Here is a 23,757-nt window from a genome sequence, read left to right as displayed (position 1 = left end):
CCCCCCCAGGTTACAGGGACCAGGTGCATTTGTAACCTCTACACTTACGCCCCCTGCTGAGCGCGCCACGTACCATTGTTCTTATCAGAGCGTTGAGGGTGACTATTCGTCGGGCTGGGCTCTCCATGGGTGGCCCAACGGGTGTGTGCAATTCCCAAGTGAACCTCAAATTCAAGCTCCAGATCAAGGTCCTCTTGCTCTATAAAAAAAAATAAAAATTTATAATAATACTAATAATAATAATAATCATAATAAAAATAATAATTAGAGAATTTGCAAGAATGATCAGGACTATACAGCCCCCAGCTGCAACTCATACTCAGATCAAGAAATTACCAATTACTGGTCCTATATTACAGTAATTTGCACAAAAAAACCTATAATTATTGAACACTAATGTGGATTGGCAGTTTTAGAACAAGACTTTACATTAATATATGCGATTGCTATTTAGGCAATTCCCTTGTGGATACTTCTTTTCCCCGCTGAGGCCGTGGTTGTAGAGAGATGTGAATGGCTTTCATTTAACAAGCCACAATGATCTATCACCATCGTCATCTCCCTTGAGCCAGGGGGTCAGAAAGGAGAAGACAAGACTGAAGGGTTAAGCACTGGTTCCCGCTACAGCGCAGGGGGTACGGCATGTGTTAACACTTTCTATTTTGGAGGAATTCCTCTGCCCGCACAGGGGGATATGTTTGATTTTCTAGCTTTTAGTGATAATGTGAGGAAGGAAAAGACGTCCATCTAAAATAGCCACATCCAACGTTCATAATTGCTTCCAATCAGGAGCATTCATTTGCAGCTATAGGAAACGCGCCACGTCGCGGTGCTGAGGAGGGGGCATTCCACCCGCTGGTTTTTAGGCTCATTTCACATATGCTCCATGACTTCCATTTACATCTCTGCACTGGATGGATTCGATTGGCTCATTTTTCCCCGGAATTCTCCACGGACGTGGATTTGGATGCTCGATTCCATTATGAAGCCCTCTGGCAGGGCCTAAGCCTTAGTGGGGGGCTGGAGCAGGCAGATCGGAGAATGAGGGGGAATGTGAAGAAATGACATTCCTGAAGCTGTTTTTGTTGGAAAACAAGTATCTGGCGCAGCAAAAAGCTGACAACTAAGTTTTCACGTCATCAAAACACTCCACAGAAACCTTGGCATCATACACACACTGCAGATTTTGCAAGATTTCCCACCTAGAAAAAGAGAGGAGGGGTCTAATTTTTATTGTAGGTACAATTTAACTGAGACACAGAATCTAAAAAAAAAATAAAAACAGAAACCCATATTATAGAATTTTCAAATAATTAAATTCCACTTTATTGTAGAAAATAAGTGTTTGATCACCTATCAACCAGCTAGAATTCTGCTTCTCACAGACCTGTTAGGGTATGTGCACACGATGCGGATTTTGCTGCGGATCCGCAGCGTTTCCGCAGCTGCAGGTCCGCAGCAGTTTCCCATGAGTTTACATTACAATGTAAACCTATGGGAAGCAAAAAACGCCGTGCAAATGCTGCGGAAAAAACGTGCGGAAATGCAGCGGTTTACATTCTGCAGCATGTCACTTCTTTCTGCGGATTCCGCAGCGGTTTTACGGCTGCTCCTATTGAAAACCGAAGTTGTAAAACCGCAGTGAAATCCGCAGAAAAACCGCAGTAAATCTGCAGCAAAAACGCAGCGTTTTTGCCCTGCAGATTTATCAAATCCACTGCGGAAAAAAACCTCCATCATGGCCAAGACCAAAGAGCGGTCTAAGAACACAGGGTCAAAAATGTAGACCTGCACAAGGCTGTGATGGGCTACAGGACAATAGGCAAGCGGCTTGGTAAGAAGGCAACAACTGACTGCACAATTATTAGAAAATGGAAGAAACACAAGATGACTATCAATCTTCCTTGGGCTGGGGCTCCATGCAAGATATGTGGGGTAAGGATGATTCTGAGAAAGGTCAAGAATCAGCCCATAACTACATGGGAGGACCTGGTCAATGACCAGAGGAGAACTAGGACCACAGTGTCAAACATTACCGTTAGTAACACAGTACGCAGTCATGGATTATAATACTGCAGGGAGCACAATGTCCCCCTACTCACACCAGCACATGTCCAGGCCCCTTTGGATCATCCAGATGGTCATTTGCAAACTTCAGAGGAGGCATGGGAGATGGTCATGTGGTCAGATGAGACCAAAATATAACTTTTTGGTATCAACTCCACTTGCCGTGTTTGGAGTAAGAAGAAGGATGAGTACAATTCCAAGAATACCATCCCAACCGTGAAGCATGGTGGGGAAAACATCATACCTTTTCTGCAAAGGGGACAGGATGACTGCACCATATTGAAGGGAGGATGGATGGGGTCATGTATAGCTAGATTTTGGCAAACAACCTCCTTTCCTCAGTAAGAGCAATGAAGATGGGTCATGGCTGGGTCTCCAAGCTTGACAATCACATGAAATACACATCCAGCACATTGAAGGAGTGGCTTCGTCAGATGCATTTCAAGGCCCTGCAGTGGCCTAGCCAGTCTCCAGATCTGAACCCAATAGAAAATCTTTGGAGGGAGGTGAAACTCAATGTTGTCCAGCGACAGCCCTGAAACCTGAAAGATCTGGAGAAGATCTGTATGGAGGAGTGGACCAAAATCCCTGCTGCAGTGTGTGCAAACTTGGTCAAGAACTACAGGAAATGTCTGACCTCTGTAATTGCAAACAAAAGATTTTAGTTTTAAATTTTAAGTTCTGTTTTCCTATTGTATCAAATTAATTATGTAAAATCATACAATGTGATTTTCAGCTTCTTGTTTTTTTAAGATTCTGTCTCTCAGAGTTGAAGTGCACCTGTGATAAACATTACAGACCTCTCCATTCTTTGTAGGTGAGAAAACTTGCAAAATCAGCAGAGTATCAGATACTAATTTACCCCACTGTACGTCCATTAAGGCTCCAAGTCAGCAGAATACGATGCATAGCAGGATCTGTAACCCTTTACCATCTGCAGGCATTCTGTCCTGTTTTCAGTTTGCAAAGGGTAGTATTAACCCTACATTAAGCCAAACAGGATTATGGATTCATGGGTAAAAAAAAAATTATAATAATAAAAAAAAAAATTGCTACTTGTAAAAATTCTTAAAGGGGTTGTCCATTACTAGGACAATCCATTCTTAAACTAAATGTTCTGCCCCAATAATAAAGCCTATCCTCACCTCCCGTGCCTGCCTCCTTTCTCGAGCAGTCGGCACTCGCACTTCCCGGGCCTGTGATGTGGTGGAATGACACATGATGCCCGGTGCCCAGTCAGCGCTGGCGTCACTGTCTCCACCTTCGGATAAACTGAACATGAAGAGGAAGCCCAGACTTCAAGACTGCCTCTTAATGTTCAGTTTGTCTGAAGGGGGGAGACAGTGACGACAGTAACGTGTCCTTACACTGCATTACAGCCCTGGGTGGACGAGGGCAGACGCCACGGGAACGACACTGGCACGGGAGGCGAGTATAGGCTTTATTATTTTACTAGAACTAGGCCCGCTGCTATTGCATCGGGAGTGCGATGAAATGAACATCCCACTAGCGCTCAGCCAATGAGCGGCGCGGAATTCAAATCCCCTGCCGGCTGAGCCAATGAGCGGTGCTGCGCGGGATTTGAATCCCCCGCCAAGCCTCAGCCAATGAGCAGTGCCGCGCGGCTTGGTGGGGGATATGAATCCCACCCGCCATATCGGAATACCCGTAACTTGGGTGTTCCAATATGGCAGTTGGCGAAGTTCCGATGCGAGCAGCCGAGAGATGATCTCCTGACGGAATAGCTGTGCGGTTTTTGTCACAGCTTCCGGCCGTGGTGGACTGTGGTAACGACACAATCGCCAAACATTTGCAGAGGAGCATTACCACCCCGAAATTACATGTACATTCACAACTGGATTCAGGAGTCCAGGACTCCCACTCTGACTTGCTTTACGGAGTGCGGTAATTTCTGATGGCCACCCTGCCTGCACCTTAGTATATTTTTGGAGTCAGTGTATTATTCACCATGCTGACCTAGACCACTAGATCCCAATACATTGTTACTGCGACCAGATTACAGGTCAAGGCGATCCAAACCCAGACTAGGACTTATGGGACCACCGTCCCTGCATGGCGGGCGTGCATCCAGGAACTACATACTGTTAATCTCTTCATCCAAGGCCTTGACTTTCCCTTTCTTCTTGATGAGCTGGATCTGGTTTGCGTTGTTCTCCCAATTCTTTTCATTGCCGCCGTCAATTCCAACACCTACGACAGACAAAACGATGTATTAGCCCAAAATCAATCTCACAGTCCTCCTGCATAGAGGAAACGAGCAAGAAAATCCTCAATGTTATACAGTTTATGTGACCGGAAATATAAAGTCAGTCAGTGTCCGTCCATGGAATGGAAATGCGCTCTCCATGTGGAGATTTCCTGACGAGCTTGTACTTGTACACTGTATGGAGGCTGAATGAAGAGAGCTGCAGTGTAAAGTATAAGGGAGGTTGCCATTGTAGAATATACAATAAGCAGCGCAATCATCTGATGACAGTGTGAAGCTGAACGCAAGCACGGATTATAGCCCGGTCCTGAAATAGGCGGCAGATAGATTTGCACGCCGTCATGTGTGATCTGCTGACAAGGGGACATTCTGCAAGCACACAGATTCTATAAAGACAGACAATAAAAAAAAAAAAAAAAACACACAAACCATTGCATGTGCAAAAAAAAGTTAAGACACAAGTCTCTATATCAGTATAAGGCAATTCACTAGGACTTTAAATGAGGAAGTAAAGACGTCAGGAAGTTCTACCGAGCCATAATCATCCACGTGGCATGGTGCCCGCCCTTACTGGGCACAGCATAATGCCCACATAAGTTATGACAGTACCACCCTTTACAAGGGGCTGCCCGGCCTTTAGGATTAGAGCCACTTACTCCACAGAGAGTAAAAAGCCATTATATTAAATATAACGGGACAGGATACACAAGGTACCCAGCAGTCCATGCAACGTACCTGCAGAGTCATAGCCCCTGTACTCCAGTCTCTGAAGACCTTTGATAAGTCTCTCAAGGATTTCACGCCTGGTGCGAGGCACGTGGTAGTTGAGGTATGCAAATATTCCTATAAAAGAAAAAAAAAATGGCAATACTACCTGACAACATAGAAGAAAACTGACAGAAGGGTCAACTGAAAACTAGTATTCAAAGGAGCTTTCTCAAAAGGTAAAAAAAAAAAAAAATACATAGCCGTGTGATTGGGAAAAAAAAAATTATATATATATATATATATATATATATATATATATATATATATATATATATATATATATATATATATATATATATATATATATATATATATATATATATATATATTACAAGCACATTTATGGAAATTTTTTTTACCTTTTGAAAAAAGTTCCTTTCAGTATTAGAATTTTTATCTTTTTTCCCTCCATTTATAGCTAAGGTGTCCAGGACAGAAGGATATAACAGGGGATTGGGAGAGGCTCAGAAAGAAGGTGGGAGAGAAAGAGCGAGAGGAGAGAGAGCAAGAGCAGAAACAAAGTCACCAGGTCAAATGAGTCCAGTTTTGGTTCATATTTTATTCCAGCGGCTCTCCTGAATTTTACATTTTTCATTTATTTATCCGTCATATGGCTCCTGAGACGGCGGCCTTTATATTTAGTGATCATTTTCTATGGTCTCTTTTCCCAGGGGGGCAGTTCTGACACAATTCTCAGGAGAAGGTCTGTAGGCTGCTCTGCATTACTATTCTGTGAGCAACGTTCCCTTGTAAAAGTCAAAAGTTAAATGGAAAAAAAAAAAAAAAAAACAACTATCACAGGAGTTGTAAAATAAAATAAAAATAAAAAAAAAAAAAAAAAAAAAAAGCACAACAATACTCTAATATAAGAGCAAAGACGTCACTTCTCTCCTGATGACGGGTTGTGCTTAAAAAGGAATCAGAAAATGACCTACTGCTTAAAACTCAGTTTTTTAGTCTTCTACCTTCTGCCCTTTCAGCAAGGTTCCTTATCATCAGAGGCTGCAATGCGATGACCAAGGGGTCCCCTGATGTGATGTCACAGCCAACAACCCCCCCACCAATGATCTTTGCACGCACTCCATAGAGACAGCAACACAAGGGACAGAGTCTGATCACTGCGGCTACATGTGGGTATGTGCACATGGCCAGGATTTGCAGGGGGGAAAAAAAAAATTGCTCTGCAGATCCTGATGCTTTGGCAGGAGAAAAAAAAAAGCGCTTTTTTCCCCCCACTCATTAGGCCATGTTCACACCATCCTTTTTTTCATGCGGAATCGCCGCGATTTTCCCGCTGCGGGTCCGCAGCTGTTTTCCATGCAGGGTACATTACAATGTACCCTATGGAAAACAGGAACTGCTGTGCCCACATTGCGGAAAATCGCGAAAAAAGCCGCGCTGAATAGCCGCGGTAAAAAAGAAGTACCATGTCACTTCTTTTTGCGGAACTGCAGCGGTTCTGCACCCATAGATCTCCATTGTGAGGTCAAACCCACAGTAAAACCCGCAGATGAAAAAAATATCTGCGGGTTTTCTGCGGTTTGTGGTGCAGAACCGCTGCAGTGTGGCTGCCCCCCCCTGCTCCAATCCCACCCCCCCCCCATGCTCCGATGCCACCCCCCGTGCTCCGACGCCCCGCCGTGCCCTCATCTCCCCCCCCCCTTATACATACCCGGCCTCCCGGTGTCCGTCCGGCCGTCTTCTCCCTGGGCGCCGCCATCTTGCAAAATGGCGGGCGCATGCGCAGTGCGCCTGCCGAATCTGCCGGCAGATAAGTTCCAAAGTGCATTTTGATCACTGAGATATAACCTATCTCAGTGATCAAAATAAAAAAAATAGTAAATGACCCCCCCCCCCCCCCCCTGTCACCCCCATAGGTAGGGACAATAAAAAAAATTAAGAATTTTTTTTTTTTTTCCCACTAAGGTTAGAATAGGGTTAGGGGTAGGGTTAGGGGTAGGGGTAGGGTTAAGGGTAGGGTTAGGGTATTTTCAGCCATTTTAACCCTAAAAAACTTCCTAGAAAACGCACAGACTCTGCATAGAAAACTGCATAAAAAAAGCATCAAAAAACGCATCAACCAAAAAACGCACCAAAAAAGCACCAAAAAAAAGGACCTGCGTTTTCTGCCAAGAGCTGCGGTTTTTAGTCCTGAAAAAAAAGGAGGGAAATCAGGAACGTGTGAACATAGCCTAGTATGACTGAAATCTGCTGCAAAAAAGCTGATAGAAATATGCTGAAGATTTAAATCTGCAAGGGAAAAGAAAACAAAAAAAAACGCACTGTGTACATCCGTCTACTTCATTTTGCTGGTACTATGACATCTTTCACAAAATAAAATTAAATAAAAAAAATATATATTTTCATCACCTTATATAGATTTAAAACACAAAACCCGACTTAAACAGCAAGTAATTTTCTGATGGTGTCCGCCCTTTAAGAACAGATTACACACGTCTTCCCCAGCACTTTCACGTTCTGTCACTCGGTGACAGCATGTAATTAGCAGCTTCCATCACGTCACCATCCTGCAGCTGTATCTACTAGTTACAAATAGCATTTCCAGTCTCTAAATAGGCTGAAGCCCAATATTAGCGAGCCCACCAGCAACACCCACAACTGCTCTCCAGATCCGGACATACCCAAAATTATAGAAAAAAAAGTCAAGAAAAAATAAAATATGTACAAAAATATACCGTATACTTTTTTCCTAATTAGTCCCCATGTGCACAAAGTAGTCCTAACCCACAAGATCACTGCAGGACATTGCTCCGCACCCGATGACCAGGGTTTTACAGGTGAGTGATCAGCTCCATTAATAACCAACATTATTCTCATTTACATGGAGCAATTCTTTCATCACAGTTGTCTGACCGGTTGTGGATGTAACTTCAGAAGTTGCTGAGCAGCATTTTACACCCAATTCCATTTATATCACAGATTTGTTCATGTTCCCTATGGCCGCCACGTGATTGTAAGGCCACGTTCACACGATCAGTTTTTACCTCAGTATTTGGAAGCCAAAACCAGGAGTGGAACCATCAGAGGAAACGTATAATAGAAACATGTCACCACTTCTGTATTTATCACCCACTCCTGGTTTTGGCTTATAAATACTGAGGTAAAAAACTGAAGGTGTGAGCGTGGCCTGATTCGGTCAAGCAGACTGATTGGGTACAGATATTACCGAACTGTCAGCCAGTTTAAAAGGCTTTTCCAGTCTCAACCAAAACAGGTTATTCTTTGTAGGAGGAAAAGTTATATAATATGGAGCTGATTTTTTATTGTTTTCAAGATCTCTGCTTGCTGTTATATGAAAGGGCACGTCTGAGGTCTCACTACAAGCCAGATCTGATCTGTGCACCTTTGTGACCATCATGTTGCCGAATCAGATTTATATCCTACTAGCTGAAGAGCCCGGCGTTGCCTGGGCATAGTAAATATCTGTGGTTAGTTATAGCACCTCACTTCTCTTATTTTCCCATCACGCCTCTCATTTTCCCAATCACATCTTTCATTTTCCCCCTCATATCTCATTTTCTCCCTTACACCTCTCATTTTCTCCCTCACTCCTCTCATTCCCCCCTAACACTTGTCATTTCGACCTCACATCTGTCATTTTCCGATCACTCCACTATTTCCCCTCACTCCTCTCATTTTGCACTCACACCTTTTCATTTTCACCTCAGTATATACATGTTTGTCATCTCCCTTATATATAGTATACACCTGTATGTCATCTCCTGTATATAGTATATACCTGTATGTCATCTCCCCTGTATATATAATATACCTGCTGTGTGTCATCTCCCCTGTATATACCTGTATGTCATCTCCTCCTATATATAGTATATACCTGTATGTCATCTCCTTCTATATATAGTATATACCTGTATGTCATCTCCTCCTGTATATAATAATAATAATAATAATAATTTTATTTATATAGCGCCAACATATTCCGCAGCGCTTTACAAATTATAGAGGGGACTTGTACAGACAATAGACATTACAGCATAACAGAAATACAGTTCAAAACAGATACCAGGAGGAGTGAGGGCCCTGCTCGCAAGCTTACAAACTATGGGGAAAAGGGGAGACACGAGAGGTGGATGGTAACAATTGCTTTAGTTATTCGGACCAGCTATAGTGTAAGGCTCAGGTGTTCATGTAAAGCTGCATGAACCAGTTACCTGCCTAAGTATGTAGCAGTACAGACACAGAGGGCTAATACTGCATAAAGTGTATGAGAACATGATGCGAGGAACCTTTTTTTTTTTTTTTATTATAAATAGGCCACACAGGGATCGTTAGGTTAATGCATTGAGGCGGTAGGCCAGTCTGAACAAATGAGTTTTTAGGGCACGCTTAAAACTGTGGGGATTGGGGATTAATCGTATTAACCTAGGTAGTGCATTCCAAAGAATCGGCGCAGCACGTGTAAAGTCTTGGAGACGGGAGTGGGAGGTTCTGATTATTGAGGATGCTAACCTGAGGTCATTAGCGGAGCGGAGGGCACGGGTAGGGTGGTAGACTGATACCAGGGAGGAGATGTAGGGTGGTGCTGAGCCATGGAGTGCTTTGTGGATGAGGGTAGTACTTTTGTACTGGATTCTGGAGTGGATGGGTAGCCAGTGTAATGACTGGCACAGGGTAGAGGCATCGGTGTAACGGTTGGTGAGGAATATGATCCTGGCTGCAGCATTCAGGACAGATTGGAGCGGGGAGAGTTTTGCAAGAGGGAGACCGATTAGTAGAGAGTTACAATAGTCCAGACGAGAATGAATAAGTGAAACAGTCAGAGTTTTTGCAGAGTCGAAATTAAGAAAAGGGCGAATTCTAGAAATGTTTTTGAGATGCAGGTAACAAGAGCGAGCCAGTGATCGGATGTAGGGGGTGAATGAAAGGTCAGAATCAAGGATGACCCCAAGGCAGCGGGCATGTTGCTTTGGAGTAATGGTGGAACCGCACACGGAGATGGCAATGTCAGGCAAAGGTAGGTTAGTAGAGGGAGAGAACACGAGGAGTTCAGTTTTTGACAGGTTTAGTTTCAGATAGAGGGAGGACATGATGTTAGAGACAGCGGTAAGACAATCACTGGTGTTTTCTAAAAAGGTCGGTGTGATATCGGGAGCAGAAGTGTATAATTGGGTGTCGTCAGCATAGAGATGGTACTGGAAACCAAATCTACTGATTGTTTGTCCAATAGGGGCAGTATACAACGAGAAGAGTAGGGGGCCTAGGACTGATCCTTGAGGAACCCCAACAGTAAGGGGAAGGTGAGAGGAGGAGGAACCAGCAAAACATACAGTGAAGGATCGGTCAGAGAGATAGGAGGAGAACCAGGAGAGAACGGTGTCCTTGAGGCCGATGGAGCGGAGCATAGTGAGGAGGAGCTGATGATCCACAGTGTCGAATGCTGCAGAGAGATCCAAGAGAATTAGCATGGAGTAGTGACCATTAGATTTAGCTGTTAGTAGGTCATTAGAGACTTTAATGAGGGCAGTTTCAGTAGAGTGTAAAGAGCGGAAGCCAGATTGAAGAGGGTCGAGAAGAGAGTTATCTGAGAGATAGCGGGTAAGACGGGAGTGGACCAGGCGTTCGAGGAGTTTAGAGATGAAGGGAAGATTAGAGACAGGTCTATAATTAGCGGCACAGTTTTGATCGAGGGATGGTTTTTTAAGTAATGGATGTATGATGGCATGCTTAAATGAGGAGGGAAAAATACCGGAAGTGAGGGAAAGGTTGAATATTTTTGTTAGGTGAGAGGTGATAGCCGGGGAAAGGGACTGGAGGATATATAGTATATACCTGTATGTCATCTCCCCTGTATATAGTATATATCTGTGTCATCTCCTCCTGTATATAGTATATACCTGTATGTCATTTTCTATATATAGCATATACCTGTATGTCATCTCCTCCTGTATATAGTATATACCTGTAGGTCATCTGCTCCCTTATATAGTATATACTTGTGTGTCATCTCCTCCTGTATATAGTATGTACCTGTATGTCATCTCCTCTATATAGTATATACCTGTGTGTCATCTCTCCTGTATATAGTATATATCTGTGTGTCATCTCCCCTGGATATAGTATATACCTGTGTCATCTCCTCCTCTATTAGACCTCGTTCACACGTTATTTGGTCAGTATTTTTACCTCAGTATTTGTAAGCTAAATTGGCAGCCTGATAAATCCCCAGCCAACAGGAAGCCCTCCCCCTGGCAGTATATATTAGCTCACACATACACATAATAGACAGGTCATGTGACTGACAGCTGCCGTATTTCCTATATGGTACATTTGTTGCTCTTGTAGTTTGTCTGCGTATTAATCTAATTTTTATTTTTGAAGGATAATACCAGACTTGCGTGTGTTTTAGGGTGAGTTTCGTTTGTCAAGTTGTGTGTGTTGAGTTGCGTGTGGCGACATGCATGTAGCGACTTTTGTGAGATGAGTTTTGTGTGGCAACATGCGTGTAGCAACTTTTTGGGTGTAGAGTTGCATGTGACAGGTTAATGTAGCAAGTTGTGTGCAGCAAGTTTTGCGCATGGCGAGTTTTGCGCATGGCGAGTTTTATGTGTGGTGCCTTTTGAGTATGTGCAAGTTGTGTGAGGCAACTTTTGCAGGTGCTGCAACTTTTGTGCATGTGGCAATTTTTCCGCGTGTGCAAGTTTTGCGTGTGGCGAGTTTTCCATGAGGTGAGTTCTGCACTTGTGGCGAGTTTTACGTGAGCCTAGTTTTTGCATGTGGCGAGTTTTGCGCGTGGCGAGTTTTGAGCGGCGACGTTTGTGTTTCGACTTTCATGTGGCGAGGTTGGTGTATGTGTGGTGAAATGTGTGCTGAGGGTAATATGTGTTCAAGCACGTGGTAGTGTGTGGCGCATTTTGTGTGTGTCCATATCCCCGTGTGTGGTGAGTATCCCATGTCGGGGCCCCACCTTAGCAATTGTACGGTATATACTCTTTGGCGCCATCGCTCTCACTCTTTAAGTCCCCCTTGTTCACATCTGGCAGCTGTCAATTTGCCTCCAACACTTTTCCTTTCACTTTTCCCCATTATGTAGATAGGGGAAAAATTGTTTGGTGAATTGGAAAGCGCGGGGTTAAAATTTCACCTCACAACATAGCCTATGACGCTATCAGGGTCCAGACATGTGACTGTGCAAAATTTTTTGGCTGTAGCTACGACGCTTCCAACACTTTTCCTTTCACTTTTTTCCCCATTATGTAGATAGGGGCAAAATTGTTTGGTGAATTGGAACGCGCGGGGTTAAAATTTCGCCTCACAACATAGCCTATGACGCTCTCGGGGTCCAGACGTGTGACTGTGCAAAATTTTGTGGCTGCAGGTGCGACGGTGCAGATGCCAATCCCGGACATACATACATACACACACACACATTCAGCTTTATATAGTAGATGGAAGGAAGCAATTAAGGCTATGTGCACACGTTCAGGAATTCATGCAGAAAATTCCTGTGAAAAACCGGACATTTTCTGCATGAAATCCGGAAGAAATCCGCATGCGTTTTTTGCCGCGGTTTTGACGCGTTTTTGACGCGTTTTTTCCGCGGTTTTTTCCGGACACTTCCCAATGCATTTTGTAGTGGGAAATCCGCATAAAAACCGCAAAAAGAATGAGCATGTCCGGATTTTGTGCCTGATGCGTTTTTTATGCGGAAAAAAACGCATCATGTGCACAAAACATGCGGAATTCATTCTAAATGATGGGATGCTTCTTGTATGCGATTTTATAGCGTTTTTATAGGGAAAAACCGCAAAAAAAACGGAACGTGTGAACACAGCCTAAAGGTTCACACGTTAACTGACAGCAAGCAGAGATCTTGAAAACAATGAGGGACAGTTTCAGAAAATACATACATGTAATACAATAAAGCCTTAGGCTATGTGCACACGTGGCGGATTAGGCTTAGGAATTTCTGGTGCGGATTCTGCCTCTCCTGGCAGAAAACGCACCTGCGGATGTCGTGTTTTTTGTGAGTTTTTGCTGCGGTTTTCTTGCGGATTTGCCGCGTTTTTTACCCCTGCGGATTTCTATAATGGAATGGGTACAAAAACGCTGCAGATCCGCAAAAAAAAAAAAAAAAAGGTGACATGCTGTTTTTAATCTGCAGCGTTTCCGCACCGGATTTTCCGCAACGTGTGCACAGCTTTTTTTTTCTCATTGATTTACCGTACATTGTACTGTAAATCAATTGCGGTTCTGCAGCGTTTCTGCACCGCAAAAAACTCTGCGAATCCGCAACGTGTGCACATAGCCTTATTTGCTGAATCATTTCACGCCCATGTGTGCTAATGGAAGATTAGCCTCGTCGCCCGCATTTATCTGATGCAGGTGTATTTTTGCAGAGTCTTTCTGACAATATTACCTTTTGTTGGGAGAGATTAGCTGTAGCCGAGCAAAGACGAGCTGCCATCACCCCAATTTTTTTTTTTTTTTTTTTTTTTTCATTTTTTTAAGTTCTTACATTGTCTGGTGAAACATCACCATTTGTTTTTCTAGGACTGAAAAAAGGACCGGTCACTTGCCATTTACCTGGTGTAAATGCCGCTGTTCTCCTGAATCTGGCAAAGTTTTTCTTTCGTCCCTGCGCCCCTCCATTCCTGAGATATGGCCCCCTCTTCTCTGTACATAAATCTGGTCTTATTTGCCAAATGGGCGTGCACCTCAAAAAGACTTCTATACAAAAGAGATTAGGCCTATGCCCATTTAGATAAGAAGGCTAGATTTACACACAGGAAATAGGGGGCCGTATCTCATGAACAAAAAGGCGCAGGAACAAAAGAAAAATACCCCCAGATTCAGGAGAACAGCGGCATTTACACTAGATAAAAAATATTTATGGCAGATCTTCTATAAAACGGGAGTAACTATTTAGAGGTGCAGATAGCAATTGCATCTAGGGTCTTGATGCTTAAAAAGAGACTCAAGAACCCGTGTTCGTTAGCATAGAGCCCTGGCGGACACAGACAGAAAAGGGCCCCTGTGCAAGAACAAAATAGGGGCCCTTCCAATTCAATAGCTCATCAGAATGCACAATTCAGCCTGTTTTGGGTGTCAAAATGGCCCCCCCTAGCTCTTGGCCCCTGTGAGACTGCACCAATGCTTTGTCCGCCCACGGCAAAGAGGAGCTATAGATATGGCACAATGCCGGGCGGGCGGGCTGTAGGAGCATTGCCTAGGTAGCAAGTGAGACAATACACAATGCCACAGGCTACGCACAATGCAACAGGCAGCAAACTGAGTGCGGGAGCACCTAGTAATTTACTGGCCTATTAAAATGAAAAATATTTAAAAAATGAAGCCGGGTCAGGGATTAGATGAAAATTCACCCCTGTAATTGCTAAGCAGCTGTCCAATATATCCTGCAAATTGGCTGCAAGCGAAGTCCGACCTTCACTGTAACATCGAGTCTTCCATCAAGAAAAGTCTGAATGTGCTATGTGCAAGACGTCAACTCTAGATGCTGTGGGCTCCGCGGCATAAGCCAGGTAGTCATCCCGCCAGACGTGAGGACGCTCTATGGGGCCTTTGTCTGGGTGGGAGTTGTGGGTTTTAAGAACTGAAAAGTAATCTTCATAGCGAGCGTGGATCGCTGCCAGGCCGAGGCCATTCACTTCACACGCCGAACTAAAACGCTATTCACAAGAAGCTCTGAACACAGGCCGCCTTATACAGGGGGAGAGTCCTCGGCCTTATACAGGGGGAGAGTCCTCGGCCTTATACAGGGGGAGAGTCCTCGGCCTTATACAGGGGGAGAGTCCTCGGCCTTATACAGGGGGAGAGTCCTCGGCCTTATACAGGGGGAGAGTCCTCCGCCTTATACAGGGGGAGAGTCCTCCGCCTTATACAGGGGGAGAGTCCTCCGCCTTATACAGGGGGAGAGTCCTCCGCCTTATACAGGGGGAGAGTCCTCCGCCTTATACAGGGGGAGAGTCCTCGGCCTTATACAGGGGGAGAGTCCTCGGCCTTATACAGGGGGAGAGTCCTCCGCCTCTCCGACACCCTCAAATCTCACAAGAAGAAATCCTAACCTCTGCATGCTCGATGTATAAAGACCGCCATGAGACAAAATTACTACAGATCGAGCACTAAATGTCCTGCTCTTCCTAATTATATATATATATCCGCACGGCTTCAGTCGGACTTGTTTTTCAGGAATAAAACATACACCTTTCGGATCAGATAATGCGTCAGTCGCCATTCAGATGTCACACTAGCAGTATTTGGTCAGTATTTTACCTCAGTATTTGTAAGCCAAAACCAGGAGTGGAACAATTAGAGGAAAAGTATCATAGAAACATAAGCACCACTGCTGCATTTTTCACCCACTGGTTTTGGCTTACAAATACTGAGGTAAAGTACTGACCAAATACTGCTAGTGTGACGGCAGCCTAAAAGATGTAGCCGGAAACTCCTTTAGAAGCCATTATGGTGGCCAAATTAGATCATAGCCAGATTTCTCCAAAGTGGATATGTGTAACAAACAAGAAGATTACTCAAAGACCATGCGAGAGATTTTCCATTTTAAGTCCCTAGATCGGTAACAGTCAGTGAAGTGTGCACTTGTTCCCCCTCCAGCCACAGAAGTGGGCCACAGCTGAACCTCAGATGCCTGGGTCATAGATGGTGTGACCACTTTTATGGTCCCCAGTAGTGATGAGCGGTTGTGCTTGGATAAGGTGTTATCAGAGCATGCTTGGGTGCTAACCCTGTTGTCTTCGGTGTGCTCGAATAATATGTTGCAGCTGCTCGAGAGCTGCAACAGGTGCAGGAATTATCTAACAGGCCTACCATGCATGTGCTGTCTAACAGCTGTGAGACATGCAGGCATGAGGACTGTGGAGGGCATGAGGACTGTGGAGGGCATGCACCGATCCTGGAGGACACAGCTATATAGCTCATGATACTAAACATTCCATTATCTGGTATCTTCTGAAGGGTCTGGTCCTACAAGAGCAGGAGAACCTGGCACAATCTTGAAATCAACAGGTCAGAGACGAACTGCAAGTGAATGTTGTCGGCTGATGACCTGGTGTATGATCAATGTAATCCATGAAGACAGAGAAATAGTACAGACATGTCAGTACACAGAAGTCAGGGCAGCCATGACAGGATGAGATCACCCAACATAGACCCAGCTGTGGCCCCTCTGGGCTAGATTTAGATTCCAAAAAGCATGAAACCAGAGTCAGGTGTCGTGTATGGAGCCTCTACAGAGGTACACAGTCCATGTGACTGCATATGAATGTTGGGGAGTAGTAGTTACACAACGGCTGGAGGGCCAAGGATCCCCGTCTCTGGAGTAGGGCTATATGGCTCGCCTTTACCACTGAGCTCCAGTATGTTAATGTGCTTCAGCCCACGTACATGGCAGCACATGATGGATGAAACATACAGAAATTGGAAATAGATGAAGGTTTCTTAGGGCTTCAAAGAATTTTTTGTGACAGAGTACAGTCCTGATATTGTAAGGTTATGTGCACACGTTGCGGATTGATGTGCGTATTTTTCCGCACTGTTTTTGCAAAATCCGCAGGTAAACCACACTGCGGATTACCCACGGATTTACTGCGGTTTTTGTGCGGATTCCACCTGCGGTTTTACACCTGAGGATTCCAATTTCCTATAGAGGAGCAGGTGTAGACCGCTGCGGAATCCACACAAAAAAATAAATATTATGAACAGCAAAGAGGATTTCCCATTGAATGGAAAGAGTGCGCAAAAAATATTTGAAGTGGTTATTGATGAGGATTTCATAGCACTATGCGCACACAGACGGTGTCCTTCTTGAAATGTAAAAGATGCAGCAAAAATGTAAAAAAAGCGCCAGCAAAGTCGCTTCAAGAAGACGACCGTTAGAGGTTTTCTAATGTCTTTTTGTTTTGTTTGTTTTTTTACTTGTAACAAGCATTGTAATGGCGCTTTTTATATCGGGTCCTATAGAGAAATCTATGGGTAAAAACATCGGGTACTAGTTATGGGAAAGTTTCCAGCATGACAAACACAAATAATCACTAAACTCTCCCCCGAGAAAGGCCCGAGTCCCAAATCACTCACACTGTGGCCTCTTATCAAAATAATGAGTTCACTTTCTCCAGGAGGACCCGCTCTAATCTGTGCATTTCAGACATGAGGCCACAATGCCAAGAACAGATGTAATGTGCAACCACATAAGAGCACCACAATCAATAAGGACATCAGTTCTCTACACATTTTTAATAAGGAAATTACGCTGTAATGTAAACGCTTAAAGGGATTGTCTATATAAACCCTAATGTTAATTATATTCAGCTTTGGCAAAAATTGAGACCACTGCAAAATTTTCAGTTTGTCTGATTTTTTTCTCTTTATAGGTATATTTTTGTATTTTTGAGTAAAATGTAAATTGTTCTTTTATTCTATAAACGACTGACATGTCTCCAAAGCGCCAAGCAATAATTTTGTATTTATTTTCTGAAAATGAGAAATGGTCAAAATAACAAAATGTATTGCTTGCAGACCTCAAATAATGCAAAAAAAAAAAAAAAAACAAGTTCATAATCATTTACAAACAACAATACTAATGTTTGAACTCAGGAAGAGTTCATAAATCAATATTTTGTGGAATAACCATGATTTTATTCACCGCTTTCATGCGTCTCGGCATGCTTTCCACCAGTCTTTCACACCGATTTTGGGTGACCTTATGCCACTCCTGGTACAAAAATGTAAGCAGTTCTTATTTGTTTGATGGCTTGTGACTAACCAAATTCCTCTTGATTACATTCCAGGGGTTTCCATGGGTTTCAGGCCTGGAGATTGGGCTGGCCATGACAGGGATTTGTTGTGGAGGTCCTTCATCCTGTGATGCAGTGACCCCTGTAACAGGTAGGGGACACTGCATGGTCTCCCCAGTATGCGCACAGAGGTGTATTGAGGCCATGAGAGTGCATGCATGGCTGTGGTAATAAGACAAAGTCCGGCATTGTGGTGAATGGCCGATATATGTGTCGCAGAGGAGAAGACTCTGCGCTGCCAGCCTGAAGCGATGTGGTGTTTTGGGACCTATAGTCCCACAAGTATTTGGTATGTTTATCATGGGAGGTTGGCAGGGCTAGTGAGATGGGCGGGACAAACTAGCCATACACCCACTCCCACCCAGGAGAGTGGTTAAAAGGTTTATAATGTGACCAGGGTGTGGGTCACATGTTCCTGTGTGGTTCCAGTGTTTGGATCTGAAGGGTCCAAGTACAAGGTCCTGGAAGCCCGTGTTGGAAGTCCTGGGAGTAGGATTCCTGAACAGCACGTGGTGGGGCTTTGGACTTGGTGGCCTGGGGTGTTGGACTAAAGTCCTGGATAGCACCTGGACAGGCCACACGCTTGTGTGTTGGGAGGTCTTGGGATTAGGACCGGATTCCTGAGCAGCGCACAGTGACACTGAGGACCTGTATGGTCTGTGTTGGGGAAGCTAACGTCCTTCGGTGGGTCTGGACTGACTAAGATATGCCGCACAGGCAAGTTGGTGATTCCCCTGAGGCAGCTTTCCCGGAAGAAAGGACTGACAAGGAGTCAGCAGGTGGAGCAGGAGCTCCCGTCAGGTACCTATACAGACTGTTGGTGCTGGTGATGTTCTACGAACTGTGTGGTAACCCAAGGCAACTGGTCAGGAGAGGACCAGCGTGATTAGTTGCTGCAACCGTAATGTTATATGTTGGTGCCTGTAGTGCTCCATGGACATTAATAAACTGTATGGTGTGCGATTACCCACGATAACTGGACATAGAGGTTCGGCGTGTTTAGTGACCGCGTTTCAAAGCCGTACATTATGATTTGACGATTGATGTAAAGACTGTGCTTGTTGTTCATATTTCTGTGGTTTATGATGCCATAATAAACCATGTGGACTGTTTAAGTGGTAAAACCGTGCCTAAGTGCTTGAATCCCGGGCCAAGCGAGTGTCCCCCAATACACTCAGTAAGTGCAATCTTACAATCCACACCTTGATTTACCTAGCTGTGTGGCATGGCGCATTGTCCTGCTTGAAAACACAGTCCTCAGAGTTGGGGAACATTGCCTGAGCAGAAGGAATCAACTGTTTTCCCAGGATAACCTTGTATGCGGCTTGATTCATACGTCCTTCGCAAAGAACAACCTGCCCAATTCCAGCTTTGCTGAAGCATCCCCAGATCATCACCGATCCTCCATCAAATTTCACAGTCGGTGCAAGACACTGTGGCTTGTACGCCTCTCCAGGTCTCAGTCTAACCATAAGACGACCAAGTGTTGATCTGGGGATTCCTCCGATAGAAAAAAAAAAAAAAAAAAAAATGAATGGCACCAGGTGTCAGGCAGATTCAAGCATCATGGAATTAGATCTGTATAGACCTTTGGTAATGGTTGTATTCTGCTACTGGAAAACTGGTGCTCTGCATCATGTGACAATCTGTGTATCAATGCAAATTAGAAAAGAGATGCAACACTCACCCAGTTGCAAGTTGCAACTGGGTGAGTGCCACATCTTTTTCTAATTTGCGTTGATCTGGGGATGCTACACCAAGGCTAGAATTGGGCAGGTTAATCTTTGCGAAGGACGTATGAGTCAAGCCGCATACAAGGTTATCCTGGAAAGACATTTGATTCCTTCTGCTCAGGCAATATTCCCCAACTCTGAGGAATGTTTTTTCCAGCAGGACAATGCACCATGCAACACAGCTATTTCAATCAAATTGTGGATGAAGGACCACCACTAGTGATGAGCGAGTGTACTTGTTGCTCGGGTGACCTCAGAGTATTTATGACTGCTCCGAGATTTAGTTTTCATCCCAGCAGCTGAATAATTTACAGTTACTAGCCTGCTTGATTACATGTGGGGATTCCCTAGCAACCAGGCAACCCCCCACATGTACTCAGCCTGGCTAATAGCTGTAAATCATTCAGCTGCTGCGATGAAAACTACCGTAAATCTCCGAGCAGTCACACTCGGAGGTCACCCGAGCGTGCTCGGGAAAACCCGAGCAACAAGTACACTCGCTCATCACTAACCACCACAACAAAACCCTGCCATGGGCAGCCCAATCTCCAGACCTGAAACCCACTGAAAACCTTTGAAATGTAACCAAGAGGATGATGGATGGTCACAAGCCATCAAACAAAGAAGAACTGCTTAAATTTTTGCACCAGAAGCAGTGTGAAAGACTGGTGGAAAGCATGGCAAGACGCATGAAAGCTGTGATTAAAAATCATAGTTATTCCACAAAATATTGATTTCTGAACTCTTCCTGAGTTAACATTAGTATTGTTTCTAAATGATTATGACCTTGTTTTCTTTGCATTATTGGAGTTCTGCAAGCACTGCATTTTTTGATTATTTTGACCATTTCTCATTTTCAGAAAATAAATACAAAAGTGAGCTTGGAACTTTGGAGACATGTCAGTAGTTTATAGAATAAAACAACAATTTACATTTTACTCAAAAATATATCTATAGAGAGAAAAATCAGACAAACTGAAAATTTTGCAGTGGTCTCTTAATTTTTGCCAGAGCTGTACATCATAGAAGTCATCAAGAGCAGGAAGTGTTGGCCTTGAAATTGCGGTGGTCCTCTTCCCGTTCCTATGGGATATGTGGCTTCATTCTATACCTAAAGTGGCGGTCTGCCTGGTTTACAAAAAGACGATTTCCATGTAGCCTAGACCATGTCATGTGTGCACGATTCAGTGACAAAAATTTCTGTGTAGGACTTTTAGAAGAAATCCAGTTGAGGACCTTCTCCCAAGAACATGAGAACCACATGCAACACGTGACTGTAAGAGGCCAGTGAAGGCCAAGTACAGCACAGGGACCAATTACATATATTTTTTTGTCTTCAAAAAGTGCAGCCATGTGTCCTAACCTATACAGTTTAAAGGGGTATTCAAGTTTGGACATTATTTCCTATCCATGGGTTAGAGGACAACTTTCCGATCGATGGAGGTCCAACCTCTAAGGTATCCACTGCTCCGGAGAACCAGGACTCTGTGTGAATGGAGCGGTGGGCGACCAGGTGCATGGCCGCTCCATTCATTCTCATGGGTGTGCCGAAGGTTAGCTGAGTGAAGTACGCCGTCATCACTGGCAGTCCTCTAATGAACGAAGCAGCAGTCCACATGACCCACCGCCGCTCCATTCAGACGAGGCTCTTCAGAGACCCAGTTCTCATAACCAGTGGGGGTCCTAGCAGTCAGACCCCCTCAACGAATGGGAACTCATGCCCTGTCCATAGGATGAGGGATAACTGTCGAACTTGAGAATACCCCTATAAATAAAGATTATGAAGATGCTTACAGGTCAGACAGTTATTGGATGGTGGACCGGTTCCCGCTATATACGTTGGCCACATGCACAAATGTAATACGCACTTTTCCAAACACATTAAGGAGCAATCATCATTAAATTAATAAAACTACAATGAGCACTTGTGACAATGACACCATCTGCTCCGCCTGCAGTACAGTAGATCTACAAGGGTATATAATGTGGGGAAATAACTCGGCATAAAGGTGCTACATACCTGCCACTCACCAAGAGGGAAAAAGCTCAGTCGGAAGATGGGAAGTGAAGCAAGGCTGCCAGAGGACAAATACAGGTGTGTCCCTTCAGACAGAGGCCTTCCAACACTCCACACTCCCCTCCTATAGTTACATAACTACCTGTATGATAATGGTGGTCATCACTACACTAACCTTCACTGGAATTTACTTACGGTAATTGCCCTATAAAAGACTTGTAGCCTTGCTTTTTCCACAACAGCGCCACACCTACCTACAGGTTGTTCATGGCATTGCAGCTAAGCCTTAATTCACACCAGATGTTAAACTGTAATTCCAGACACAACCACTAGACAGGTGTGGCACTGTTTCTCATATTTTCCTAACACTTAGTGCAAATTATTTATAGAGTTTAGCTCATTTAAGTCTTTGATAAAACTTATGTATATTAACTTAGGCTACTTTCACACTAGCGTCGGCCCGTCTCAGTGCGTCGGGCCGACGCATCCTGTGACAACGCAGCACAACGGGGGCAGCGGATGCATTACTACAACGCATCCGCTGCCCCATTGTGAGTTGCGGGGAGGAGGGGGCAGAGTTCCGGCCGTGCATGCACGATTGGAAATGGCGGACACGACGCACAAAAAAACATTACATGTGACTTTTTTTGTTCCGACGGTCCGCCACAACACGATGTGTGGCAATGCGTCGCTAATGTTAGTCTATGGGGAAAAAACGCATCCTGCAGCCAACTTTGCAGGATGCGTTTTTTTTTTTTTCACCAAAACGACGTATTGCGACGGACGTCGTACCATGCCAGTGTGAAAGTAGCCTAATCCAGATATTACCTGCAAAAGAGAAATACCGGATTACGTACCGGTAATGCTCTTTTATAGAGCCCACGACAGCACCCACTAGAGAGAGGGGATCCGCCCCTAGGAACAGGAAACCTACAGAGAGATAAAAGGGGCGGCCCCCCCTCGCTCCTCAGTTGTTTTACAGAGAATAGGAGGAACCGCCGCCAAGTTTTAGTTAACAGGTTCAGGTATATACATATTTACAACCTCATATTATATCTTTCTAATATTTACACCTCACCAAACAAGCACCATGTGCAACTATATACAGAAAAGGGAGGGATGTGAACGGGTGCTGTCGTGGGCTCTATAAAAGAGCATTACCGGTACGTAATCCGGTATTTTCTATTCGCCACGACAGCACCCACTAGAGAGAATTGCAGAGACTATAGACTGGGTGGGTTTACTGAGTCAAGGACCGATACACCAAAAGTTAGATCAGAAGCAGAGGATAGATCTAATCTATAATGCTTATAGAAGGTATTTGGTGAAGACCAAGTTGCAGCCTTACATATAAGGTCTATTGGCACATTCGCCCTTTCTGCCCAGGAAGTCGACAAGGCTCTTGTAGAGTGTGCTCCGACATGCATTGGAGGATCTCTCCCTCCAGCTTTATACGCCAAGATTATGGCCTCTCTGATCCAGCGAGATAATGTGTTCTTTGTGACTCCGGCACCCTTGGTTTTACCCTGGAAAGACACAAAGAGAGCCCTACTCTTCCTCCAGTCCCTAGTTCTCTCTAAATAGGCTAGGACAGACCTTTTTACATCTAGGGTGTGAAGTCTTTCTTCTTCTGGAGTTGAGTGGTTCTCATAAAAGGTGGGTAACAAGATCTCCTGGGATCTATGAAAGGTAGAAGCCACCTTAGGGAGATAACAAGGATCTGTTTTTAAAAGTATCCTATCTGATGTTACCGTTAAAAAGGGAGGATCTATAGATAATGCATGGAGATCGCTCACTCTTCTGGCAGAGACTAATGCCACTAGCAAAACAGTCTTCAAAGAAATGTTCTTTAGTGAGGCTGTATGGAGAGGCTCAAAAGGTGGTTGTGTTAATGCATTCAAAACTATCGAAAGATCCCACTGAGGAACCCGAGGAATGTTAATTGGTTTTGATCTTTCACAAGCGGATATAAACCGGGATATCCATTTATTTCCTGCAATGTCATGATTAAAAAAAGAGCTCCTAATGCTGAAACCTGCACCTTCAGAGTGCTCACGGAGAGCCCTAATTCCAGCCCTTTTTGTAGAAATTCTAATATTTGAAATATAGGAATCTCAGAGGAAAATTGTGTAGTAT

General features: G+C 44.3%; 1 protein-coding gene across 2 annotated transcripts in view; it reads right to left on the bottom strand.

Moving 5' to 3' along the window:
- Positions 1-23,757, bottom strand: part of GFPT1 (glutamine--fructose-6-phosphate transaminase 1) — a 58,263-nt gene that overhangs the window by 21,548 nt on the left and 12,958 nt on the right. For both annotated transcript variants that reach the window (XM_069766569.1, XM_069766571.1), the window contains exons 2-4: positions 5,030-5,137; positions 4,171-4,278; positions 74-199 (exon numbers count right to left, since the gene is read on the bottom strand). In XM_069766569.1, coding sequence (XP_069622670.1) covers positions 74-199; positions 4,171-4,278; positions 5,030-5,137 — 342 coding nt within the window. The remainder of the gene's footprint in view (positions 1-73; positions 200-4,170; positions 4,279-5,029; positions 5,138-23,757) is intronic.

This window comes from Ranitomeya imitator, chromosome 4, assembly GCF_032444005.1.
Source record: "Ranitomeya imitator isolate aRanImi1 chromosome 4, aRanImi1.pri, whole genome shotgun sequence".
Lineage (NCBI taxonomy): Eukaryota > Metazoa > Chordata > Amphibia > Anura > Dendrobatidae > Ranitomeya > Ranitomeya imitator.
This window is presented reverse-complemented; position numbering and strand designations above follow the sequence as displayed.